The following is a 12,073-nucleotide window of genomic DNA, read 5'->3' as shown; positions in this document are numbered from 1 at the left end:
GTTAATCGCTGGACAACAAATCAAGCAAAAGACAACAGCTAGTGACTACAAGGGTGTAGTCCCTGATTTAGAAATCAGCGGTGTACAAAAAAAGGTATTTTCAGTAGAACAATGTCAGTCTGATGAAGAAGGATCATGCCCCTAAAATTATATTTTTTATTTAAAGTAGACCACACAGGTATTATTTGCTAGGAAAATCTGTTTTATTTTCAGTTGAAAAAATTATCCATCCACAAATGTCTTTGAAAACCCTCCCCTTGCACATCCTGGAAACCCCCTACAATATTTTGTTAGTTTTAGTTGCAATAAAACTGCCCCTTTGATGAAGGGAGATTGAGTAAAGAACAAAAGAAATTATCACGCTTTACTATGCCTGAAATTAGTTTTTTTTTTTTGTTATGCTATGTCTTAAGGATCCTAAGAGCTTAACTCTAATCTTTAAAGTGGAAATTTACCTAAAAAAAATTGCGAACAGGCAGGATTTTTAATGCAGAAGAGACGTGCTATGTCTCTTCTGCATTAAAGTTACATGCGTGTCCCCATTGTACACTGAGCTGTGCACGCACAGCTTGAGGTAAGAATTTCATCAATGTGCAGGAGTGACGTTATCTTGGCCCAGTCAATGGAGATAGCCAGGGATCAATACCCGGAAGCTGTTGGGCTGAAGATGTCAGCGGGAAGCTCCGGGGGACCACAGTGCTGGAGAGAAGGTGAGTATAGTTCCGCTTTAAATAAACCCCTAAATATAACCATTAGTTTTCAACTTTACCTGAAAAAATATACTCACCATCATCCTCTCCCCCCCCCCCCACCCCCCCCCCCACCCCCACCCAGCCTCTTGCAAAAAGCCTTTTTTTCCTGGGAGCATATATTTTTTTTGGGTTGTACTTGCTGTCACTTCCTCATCGCTCACCTTGCCAAGAATTTCATCCCCTCCAACCCTCCCATGCCTGCATCTTCCTGGAATATATGCAGTATACATCCCAGGAGGCTACAGGACAAGTAACTTCATAGCCTGGATGTCACACATTCGCGGTTTTAACAAGTCACCGCTGGGTCCCAAAACCAAGATCGCGGTGCGGAAGAAGCCCTTAAAAATTGGCTGTGTAGAAGACTGTGCCAGACTTCATGGGCTGGTAAGTATGTGTTTCCTAAAAGTCTGCAATTTTCCCATAACTGGAGGAAGTTCCTCTTCAAAGTACATGTCTAGCCAAAACCTTGTTTCTTAGATTTGGATAAAATGGGGAAGGGTTAGAACCCCTTTCATGATTTTTACTACTATCTGAGGCTCGGTTAAATAGATTTCCCCTAACTTCCTGTCCTGCTGACAACATTTTACCAGACAGAAAATAAAAGGAGTTCTCCAACAGCAATGCAGATAGAAATAAAAATGCTTTTTTTTTGTAGCGTAGGATTGGGCTAGAACCCCTGTCAGATTTATATTTCCAAAAAGACATTTAAGAGGCACTGGTATTACAATGCTTATTCAAGTGATCAAACATAAGAAAGTGTTCCAAGTAAGGCAGCTTTCAAACAAAGCTCAAGTATGGATGTACAGGAAAAGGCATCCGTTCAAAATGTGAAAGGCTAAAATGTGCTTTTAATTGATGAATTGACCACATAAAAACATCCAGCATGTTTCGTAGGCACTCCCCCTTCATCAGGGCTTAAAAAATTAACTAGGACTAAGGACTTAAAAGAAACTATAACCAAATGGATCTATATTGGATCAGATACAGTATACACGCTCCTTTTTTACTTTATATGTGCACTGTGACCAGCTACAAATAGTTAGACCTAATTGCTGCTGATCACAGTGCACATATACAGTAAAGTCAAAAAGGACAGTTTATATCTGATCCAATATAGATCCATTTAGTTATACATTTTGATTTCCTTTCAAGTCCTAGTCTATGAAAGACACACAGTGGAGGAGAGCAAAAAAAATCCCAAGAAATTCTTTAAGTATGTAAACAGTAAAAAAGGGAGGACAGACCATATTGGCCCCATAAAGAATGAGGAAGGACATCTGGTTACAAAGTATGGGGAAATGGCGAAGGTATTGAATTTATTCTTCTCCTCAGTCTTCATGAGGGAATCGGGGGGGGGGGGGGGGCTTCAGTAACCAAAACTGCAATGTTTATCCTCACGACACAACACAGGAAGCACCTCCATGGTTAACAGAGGACAGAATTAAAATTAGACTTGGGAAACTGAACATTAATAAATCACCGGGACCAGATGGCTTGCACCCGAGGGTACTTAGGGAACTCAGTCAAGTAATTGCCAGACCATTGTTCCTAATTTTTACTGACAGTCTACTGACTGGAATGGTACCAGCTGATTGGAGAAAAGCCAATGTAGCACCAGTATTTAAAAGGGGCTCAAAATACATTCCTGTGAATTACAGACCAGTTAGCCTAACATCAATAGTATGTAAACTGTTGGAGGGGATGATAAGGGACTATATACAAGATTTTAGTAATGAGAACGGTATCATTAGTAGTAATCAGCATGGATTCACGAAGAATCGTTCTTGCCAAACCAATCCATTAACCTTCTATGAGGAAGTGTGTTGCCATCTAGATAAAGGAAGGCCCGTAGACGTGGTGTATCTGGATTTTGCAAAAGCATTTGACACAGTTCCCCATAAATGTTTACTGTACAAAATAAGGTCCATTGGCATGGACCATAAGGTGAGTACATGGATTGAAAACTGGCTACAAGGGCGAGTTCAGAGGGTGGTGATAAATGGGGAGTACTCAGAATGGTCAGGGGTGGGTAGTGGGGTCCCTCAGGGTTCTGTGCTGGGACCAATCCTATTTAATTTGTTCATAAACGACCTGGAGGATGGGGCAAACAGTTTAATCTCTGTATTTCCAAACAATACTAAGCTAAGCAGGGCAATAACTTCTCCGCAGGATGTGGAAACCTTGCAAAAAGATCTGAACAAATTAATGGTGTGGGCAACTACATGGCAAATGAGGTTCAATGTAGAAAAATGTAAAATAATGCATTTGGGTGGCAAAAATATGAATGTAATCTATACACTGGGGGGAGAACCTCTGGGGGAATCTAGGATGGAAAAGGACCTGGGGGTCCTAGTAGATGATAGGCTTAGTAATGACATGCAATGCCAAGCTGCTGCTAACAAAGCAAACAGAATATTGGCATGCATTAAAAAGGGGATCAACTCCAGAGAAAAAATAATAATTCTCCCACTTTACAAGACTCTGGTCCGGCTGCACCTGGAGTATGCTGTCCAGTTCTGGGCACCAGTCCTCAGGAAGGATGTACTGGAAATGGAGCGAGTACAAAGAAGGGCAACAAAGCTAATAAAGGGTCTGGAGGATATTAGTTATGAAGAAAGGTTGCGAGCACTGAACTTATTCTCTCTGAAGAAGAGACGCTTGAGAGGGGATATGATTTCAATATACAAATATCGTGCTGGTGACCCCACAATAGGAATAAAGCTTTTTCGCAGAAGAGAGTTTAACAAGACTCGTGGCCACTCATTAAAATTAAAAGAAAAGAGGTTTAACCTTAAACTACATAGAGGGTTCTTTACTGTAATGCCACGTACACACGATCGTTTTTCTCGTCGGAAAAAGATATGACGGCTTTTCCAACGGGATTCCGTTCAAGTTTCACTTGCATACGCACAGTCACGCAAAAGTTCACTTAAATTACGACCGTCAAGAACGCGGTGACGTACAACACTACGACGAGCCGAGAAAATGACGTTCAATGCTTCCGAGCATGCGTCGAATTGTTTCCGAGCATGCGTAGGGATTTTGCGCTTCAGAATTGCCACAGACGATCGCATTTTCGGATTGGAACTTTTCCCGACCGAAAAATTGAGAGCATGCTCTCAATCTTTTGCTGGCTGGAATTCCGCCAGCAAAAGACCGATGGAGCATACACATGGTAGCATTTTCCAACAAAAAAAATCTCATCGGTCTTTTGTGGGCCAAAATCCCGACCGTGTGTACGCGGTATTAGAGCAGCAAGGATGTGGAATTCCCTTCCACAGGTGTGGAAGGGAATTCCACATTCTTTAGATGTGGAATTGGATAAGCACCTGAATGACCGCAACATACAGGGATATACAATGTAATACTGACATATAATCACACACATGGGTTGGACTTGATGGACTTGTGTCTTTTTTTAACCTCACCTACTATGTAACTATGTAACTATTTTTGTAAGCCCTGATGGAGGGCTGTGTTACTAGGAAAGTATTTACAGGGGTTCTAATCCTTCCCCATGCCATCCAAAACTAGAAAAAAGGTTCTGGCTTGACATACATTTTATCTTTCTCCTAAAGGTAAGCCTAAACTTGAGCCCCAAACTGAACGTGTACTTTGTCCATGCTGGGCAAAGTAATAAGTTCATGTTACTAAAAGACAAAAATTGGACAGATTGAGCAGACTTTACTGGTACCAGAAATGGACCAACACTACATAATAATACTAAATCTCTTTATAACAAAAAAGTTATACAAAAAATTACTTGATTAAAAATATTTGTTCAATTAAATACAAAAAGAAACCAGAGCTCCCATTATTAAGCTACTTGTTTGATATCATAATAGATCTCTGTTAATATTAGGTCAAAGAGGACGACGTTTCAATTTAATGCTTCCCCAGGACCTTATTCCTTTGACTATTGACTTTGACTATTTTTTTTGCTATATCTCTATATGGATGAGGTACCCCCTTAGCATATCTATTCTCTACTCTTATGTTACTAAAAGACACTAGAACCCCCAAGCTGGACACAAAGCTCACCGCTGCTCTATCCACTCTCCCTTTTTTATTGTTTAGTATACGTACCTTTTTTCCAGCTAAGTTCTGTTTGAATACATGATGCTTGGGGTTCCTTGTCTAGTCTTTTTCCCTTTGGTGGTGTTCAGTCCTTGCTGTTGTACTATTTGGCACTCACATTATGACATGTAAATGCTTTTCAGTACAGCAGTATTGGGAGCCAATTGTTTTTTTAAAAATTTACCCCTAGGGTGTGTGTCACTTAAAGTGGGTTCTGACACTAGGAATTCTGTGAACCTGATTTTTAATTTTTTTTTTAACCCGCGTTGTTGCGCAAATACAAAACACCTAAGTGAACAAAAAAGTGCATATGAAAAACACACATAAAAATGTGCAACTAAGGGTGTGTCTCTAGTCCACCTCCTGAAAATGTAGGACTTTAGCCTGACCCCCCTGGGGCCCAAAGCTACCAACATTAGCAAGGCACGACTTGGTCCACCGAGCCAGATGACCTGGTGGACCCCTGTCCTCATGGTCAGCGGAGTACTAGATGAGGGGCTCTCCAGAAGAGAGACCCTCCCCTCAGGTCAGGGGGGAAGGAACCTAATGGCTACACATCCACCCCTTAGATTTTAGAGCAGGCCTGAGGACTCACACCCCCCATCCAAATATGTGTTTGAGCAGTAGTTGAATGCCTAAGAATTGTTCTTGCACAGGGCTCGCTTGGTGGCTTTGTCCACTGCTGGCAATGCAGTTCCATGCAGAGATTCTGCCAGCAATACACACTCAATACTTCGGTCTGTACAGTGCCCGACTTGCCTAATTCATCTGAGTCCACCTCATTTGCAGCAAATTATGTATTCATTTGCTCAACCCTACAATTGACGTGAGCTATCCCACAATTTGTAGGTGGTAAGCCATTGAGCACTATACCTGTCCAATGACAACGACAGATAACAGCACTCAGTGAGCATGAGCTGAATGCAGAGCCTAAGAATTGTTCTTGCACATGACCCCCTTGGTGGCTTTGTCCAGCAATTGCAGTTACATAGTTAGTGTGGTTGAAAAAAAGACAACTTCATCTAGTTCATGCAATAGAAGCAAAAAAAATGATACAATCCTATATATACAATCCTATACCCACAGTTGATCCAGAGGAAGGCGATGCAGTGCAGCGCTTTGCAGAAATTCTAGAGTCCTACCAGCCCTACACACTCCACACTTGGGCCTACACAAAGCCTGACCCATCTAAATCTATTTGATTTGCAGCAAATTACATATCTATTTTTTCAATCATACTAGTGACATGTACCACCCCCCCCATCTGTAGATGTTTAGTCAATGAGCACTATACATGGCCAGTGACTTGTATCATTTAGAAATGTACAGCAAATATATTCTCTTTCTGATGTACTGTTTTATAAAGATCTGTTGAAGATGGGTTTTTTTTTTTTGCATATTTGACTCCTCACCCCGGAAGCTGTGCCTGCTTAGTTCTTGCAGATTATTATCATTAACTTTTAGTTCCTGGAGAGATGAAGGGAGTAAGGGAAGAGCCGTCAGGCGGTTACCATCCAAATTTAGCCGCTTTAACTTGGTTAAATTCTGAAAGACAAGAATTGACAATTTATGATGTAGTATTTGGCTGAAGAAGGTCATCAAAGCAGAGAAGACCTGCATTTCAACACTATGCAATAAAAATTCCTGAAAATGTAATGTAAAAATAATATGGAAGAAAACTGCACACTCTAAGCAGTAAATAGCTTTATAAGCCATCACTGACCACTGTTGCTGCAGACACGGTGGAGAAACTCATCCCTAAAGTTCACAGAAGCACTAAAGTCTTTGTCTAAGGCAGCTTGATTTTCCTGCCCCACTCCCAGAGACCCTTCTGTGTTATATTAGAGATTAGAAGGCTAGAAAGCTGCCAAGGATGGGAGTAGCAGAGTGAGCAGAGCAGCTGAGAAAACGTGCTTCTGCTGTGAACTTTGAGGATGCGTTGCCCCACAGTATCTGTAGTTACAAGGTACAGTAAGGGCTTATTTCAAATCTATTCACTGCCTGTTAAAGAATATGTAAATATTGGAATATCAATGGTTCAAGTAGTTGAACTTTTAAAACGATAAAAAAAACAGACACCAGTCAAATTCCAGACAATTGTTTTGCATCAGAGCGAGTAATAAGCTGCTGGAACGTCTTCAGAAGTGGCGAGAGGGGACATTCAACGCTCGCCAGTGTCTCTCGGGTGAACTGGCAAAACTGCTCCCACAGGCGATTAGATCCTTTTTGATCACCTCTATGGCCTTGGAGGAAGGTTGGAAGTAATTTTTTTTTATTTTCTTTTGCTTTTAAAGGTCTTTTTGACCCCAGATCTCTCCATAAAGAGGACTTGTCATGCTCATTTCTGTTACAAGGGATGTTTACATAAAAGGAATAAAAGTGATCCATAAAAAAAAAATTAAAAGGGAGAATGTTTTTTAAAGCGCCCCCATCCCTCCATGCTCGCTCAGTATTTGCACCACACGTGCGGTATCGCCACAAACGTTAGAGCGAGAGCAATAATTCTAGCGCTAGACCTCCTCTGTAACTCTAAACATGTAACCTGTAAAAATGGTGTCGCCTATGGAGATTTATTTTGTCGCAATTCCTCGAGCGTGCTCAATTTTAAAGCATGCAATGTTAGGTATTTATTTACTCGCGTAACATCATCTTTCACATTTTACAAAAAATTTGGGGTATATACAGTGTTGTGTTTTTCTTCTTTTTTTTTTTTTTTCTTTTTTTTATTAAAGTGTATTTTTTCCAAAGTAATTGCGTTTTGCAAAACTGTTGTACAAATACTGTGTGATAAAAAAAATTGCACCGATCACCATTTTATTCCCTAATAAAATATAATGTATAATGTTTAGGGGTTATAAGTAGTTTTCTAGCAAAAAATACTGATTTTAAACTTGTAAACAATAAGTTCCAGAAAAAACCTGGTCTTCAAGTAGTGAAACACCCACCTTTTATCATACACTCAAATCAATGCAGAACCATGGCACACTTTGTCCACAAAAATGTGTCCCTACCATGAAAGAGAGGCCCGGAGCAAAAAAAAATTTAAATAGAAGAAGGACAGGCATAACTGGGCTAGCAGGGTAGTACAGCAGTCAGGGGGTTGATGGTAGTATGGTCATTAGTTATTCTAAGGGGCATTTATTGGTGGAGATTTTGCTAGGGAGGGGCAATAATGGTGTGGAGGTGGGGTCCTGAAGTCTGAGGGGCACTTTGAGGCAAATGGACAACAAAGAAGCTTCCCACCCTCCCGCCCTATGGATGTTGAACTTGTTGGGTGCTTTTAGTGGTTTGGCGGTTGGAGTCCTTGGAGACGTCCAAATTTTTGCTGTGTAATATCAGTGTAAAGACACATCTATGGTATGGCGTCCTATGGTTAATCCCAGTTAAGGATGGTTCAATGGGAATTGGTGGAAACGGAGGTGTCAGCGGGAAATTTGGTATTGTCCTCGGGCCGGTGTTCTGTGGCTGAGGACCTTCAAGTGGTTCCGCAGATACAAACTTTGTGTTGGTTCGTAGTGCCTCCAAAGGATCGGCAACCTGGGGTCATTATTGTTATTATTCTATATTTCTGTTATAAGGAATGTTGATACAGTATGTTGTTTATTGTTAATAAATGGCTGCTACAGCCCATTTTACTACAAAAGAGTGTCAATGGTATCATTTTAGTGTTAATTGGTAAATGGGGTTCTCTGGGCTGTAGAGGTCTACGGAAACCCATTTAGCACCACCTCTGTTATGCCTTAGTCAAGGGCTAGTTGGTTGTGTTTACCCCCAGACCAAAGGATCCCAGTCCTCCCCTGCCAATGACACTTGCATCAAAACACATAAACACAAAGTAGGCATCACACAATCCTATGAATTAGGTTTGCAAATAATTTTTCCCTTCTATTTTATCTCTTATTTTTTGCAGATTGGTGATTGAGTGTTGCTCTCTATATATTATAATTTACTCCCCTTAAGTATTACATTAATATAACATGTCAGTGATAGGTCAGCAATCAAGAAGATGTTCTTACTTTGAAAACATCAAATGCCAAGCCAGAGTCATCAAGTTTGTTCTTGCTCAGATCCAGCCACTCTAAGTTAGGTAGACCTGCAAAGGCTCTAGCAGGAAGCTTGGAAATCTCATTTTCTGTTGGGGATGAAACAAACATTTCAGCAAATATGAAATTAAAACATATTCTATTTTTACATCTTGACGTAAGTGATATATGTATATATGTATTACATAGAGGTTGTTCTACCATTTTTTCTTGTAAATTAAAATGCAGGAGGTTACCAGTTTACCAGTTTCAGAAGTTTATGTAGTAAATGATCAGGATAAATGACATATATGATTATACTAGCAGTCAGGTAACTAAAGTATGTAGTACATATAAAGGGGCAATTATACAATGTACACAAGGTAGCCATTACATTGACCTCCAATGATTCAGAGGCGGGGAGTTCCTCTGCTGCTAATTATCATCAATGATTTGGTAGGGGATACTACCATCACTGACCACTTATGCTTTGTAAAAGGAGAGGATTACTGCCACTGACCACCAATTCAGACAGGATTACTGCCAGTGATGCTTTGTGCTGAGGTTTATGTGTGTCTGCCAAACTGTCACTTGTGACACATTAACTAAAGATTATTTTGTGGGACTGTGGCATACGTGTGCAGTAAATAATCCAAGTAGGCTCAGACTATTTTTAACTATGCCCTTTTAAGCCATACCCAATATTCAATGCAATGTAGCCACACCTATGTGCACTGCATGTCGTCTGCACCATGTCCCTCTTTTTCAAGTTCTAAAGCTGGGAAATATGCAAAAGGGCTGCATTCAGGTTTCCAATGCCACTGCAAAACTGAGCAAATGTTTAAAATTCAAATCTGTGCACGAAAAGTGGGACCAAATTGTAGTTGGTGTTTGCAGAATGTATAGGATTACCATCAGTAGTTTAAAAAGTCACTCTATCACTTTCCAGGAGCAAAGTCAACTATGTCAGAACTTAAGTTTAGTATATGACAAACATCTGTCTCTATGGTACCTAGACTGGCCATTTAAAGCTTGGCTGCTGCATATTAAAAGGGCATCATTTCCTTTGACCCTGAGGAAGATAATCAGTACATCCTTTTGGACTGACATCAGAGGCAGCTTTGGCCATCTTTAGCTTATAATGTGCTGAGCTGCAGGCTCAGGAAATAACATGAGTAATCTTTGGGCAAACAATAGTTTCTTGCTCGCTTTGATAGAATTTATTTGTGTCAGAGTGCATGACACAAATGTTTTTTTTTTTTTTATTTATTAAGGAACATCATTAAGTGCTATTCCTATTTAAAACGGTCATTTAAAAAAAAAAATTAAGACCATTAAAAATTAGCTTTTTCGAGGGCCTTTTATTCTCAGCACTGTGGCTTTTATTAGCTAGACCAGCCCTTCTCAACCACAGTTCTGTGGGTTCATTTGCAGATTGCTAGAGGTTCCTTGAGCTGTGACAGGTTAATATCCTGCCCGACGGTGCCTGCATAGTACTGGCACAAATATCACTTGGCTTTGCCGGTGGTATGGAACCAATGATCATTATTGTAAGGGGATAGTGCCTTGACCACCAATGTAGGGAACATTCTTTCCACTGACCACTAATGTAAGGGAGCACTCTACCTAACTGACCACCAGTGTAAGGGTTTTTTTCTTCAATTACCTCCAGTGTAAGGGGGCTTTCCTCCTGCTGACCACCAAAGTAAAGGGGTTCTTCACTGACCTCCAATGTAACAGGGACCCTCTCCTACAGACCACTAATGCAAAGAGGTTTTTTTCACTGACCATCAGTGTAAGGGGGCTCTTCTCCTACTGACTTCAATGAAGAGGGGTTCTTCTTCACTGACCACAAACGTAAGGGGGAACTACACTTTCATACCACCAATGTAAAGGGGTTCTTCACTGACCACCAATGTAGGCTGTATTTTCTTCACTGACCACTATTGTAAGGTGGCTCATCTCCTACTGATCATCAATGTAAAAGGGTTCTTCTTTTTTTTTTTTTCCCCTCTTCCTCTCCCCCTCCTTCTTCCCTCCCCCGGTTTTCTCCTTTCCCTCTTTTTTCTCCCCCTCCTTTTCCCCTCCCCCTGTTTTTTCCTTTTCCCTCTTTTTCCTCCCTTTCCCAACCCCCCCCCCATGTGTGTGTTACCATCACCATATGTTAAACATAACAATATGATGAGAGATCATTCAAAATCAAATTTTATACCCCCTATGATAATATTAAAGGCTACCTATTCCTCAATATGTACAAGAACTTATATATATATATATATATATATATATATATATATATATATATATATATTTCATAGGTATTACATGTGTTGCTTTAATGGCTTCCCCAACCACCGGGTTGTACCATTTGTCCCCGGGAGACCACTTTCCTTTATGGGGTTTTTGTCCATGCATCATTGCAAGGGTTCTTACTAATTTCTGTGTATATGCTTTTTGTTGTTGTTGTTCATACATGCTTCTATTGTGATACTTGTCTCTATGCACATTCAACAGAACCAGCTCTAGCTCCTGAAGAAGCGTTCTACAACGTGAAACATGTTGAGCACCTAGAGAGCATTCAAAGTGGATCATCGTACCTGCAACCTAACCCAACTTTTCTTCCACATTCATAAATCACCACCCTATAGGGAAGGTTTTTTCCTTTTGGTTACTGAATGTTGGACCATGTATACTACTAGAAAGGGTTATGTATGTTAAAAGCAGGATAGGATCCACTCAGTATATGCAATAAGATAGTTATATGTATGCTGTATTGCTTTTAAAATCAATATGTCGTTTTGTAAAAAATTAAAATAAAAACCTCAAAGTATAATAATTTTTTACTGTTTCATAGTTTGAACATTTATGTGCCCTCAAAGTCCCACTTTCTTAGCTTCCAATTTTGCATCTTCTTAAATGACCACCAAATGTGTAACAGGAGTCAAGCACATATCACCTGTGGTTTATAGGAGATGGCCATATAGTTGAGGCAAAGCCTTCTATAGGTAGCAGTCATGCAATGATAGAATACGAATTCTTCTCCAGGTACTTTTGCATAAGCACCTCATGCTACAACTCTCCAGATGGGTCTAACAAACTCTAGGACTCCCTTGGTATGCTTGAACTCTACATGCTTGCCTTCACCAAAGAGCGCATATCACTAGGCCTTCAAATTATTAGTCTGCTGGGGCGGCTAACATCACATGCAAGATGGGGCTGCCC

General features: G+C 40.4%; 1 protein-coding gene across 3 annotated transcripts in view; it reads right to left on the bottom strand.

Moving 5' to 3' along the window:
* ECM2 (extracellular matrix protein 2) overlaps positions 1 to 12,073 on the bottom strand; it is a 431,439-nt gene that overhangs the window by 32,441 nt on the left and 386,925 nt on the right. For all 3 annotated transcript variants that reach the window (XM_073600147.1, XM_073600145.1, XM_073600146.1), the window contains 2 exons: positions 8,846 to 8,961; positions 6,242 to 6,374 (listed from right to left, as the gene is read on the bottom strand). In XM_073600147.1, coding sequence (XP_073456248.1) covers positions 6,242 to 6,374; positions 8,846 to 8,961 — 249 coding nt within the window. The remainder of the gene's footprint in view (positions 1 to 6,241; positions 6,375 to 8,845; positions 8,962 to 12,073) is intronic.

This window comes from Aquarana catesbeiana, linkage group LG09 (genome assembly GCF_042186555.1).
Source record: "Aquarana catesbeiana isolate 2022-GZ linkage group LG09, ASM4218655v1, whole genome shotgun sequence".
Classification (NCBI taxonomy): domain Eukaryota; kingdom Metazoa; phylum Chordata; class Amphibia; order Anura; family Ranidae; genus Aquarana; species Aquarana catesbeiana.
The sequence above is the reverse complement of the archived record's forward strand: the minus strand, read 5'-3'. Positions and strand labels throughout refer to the sequence as shown.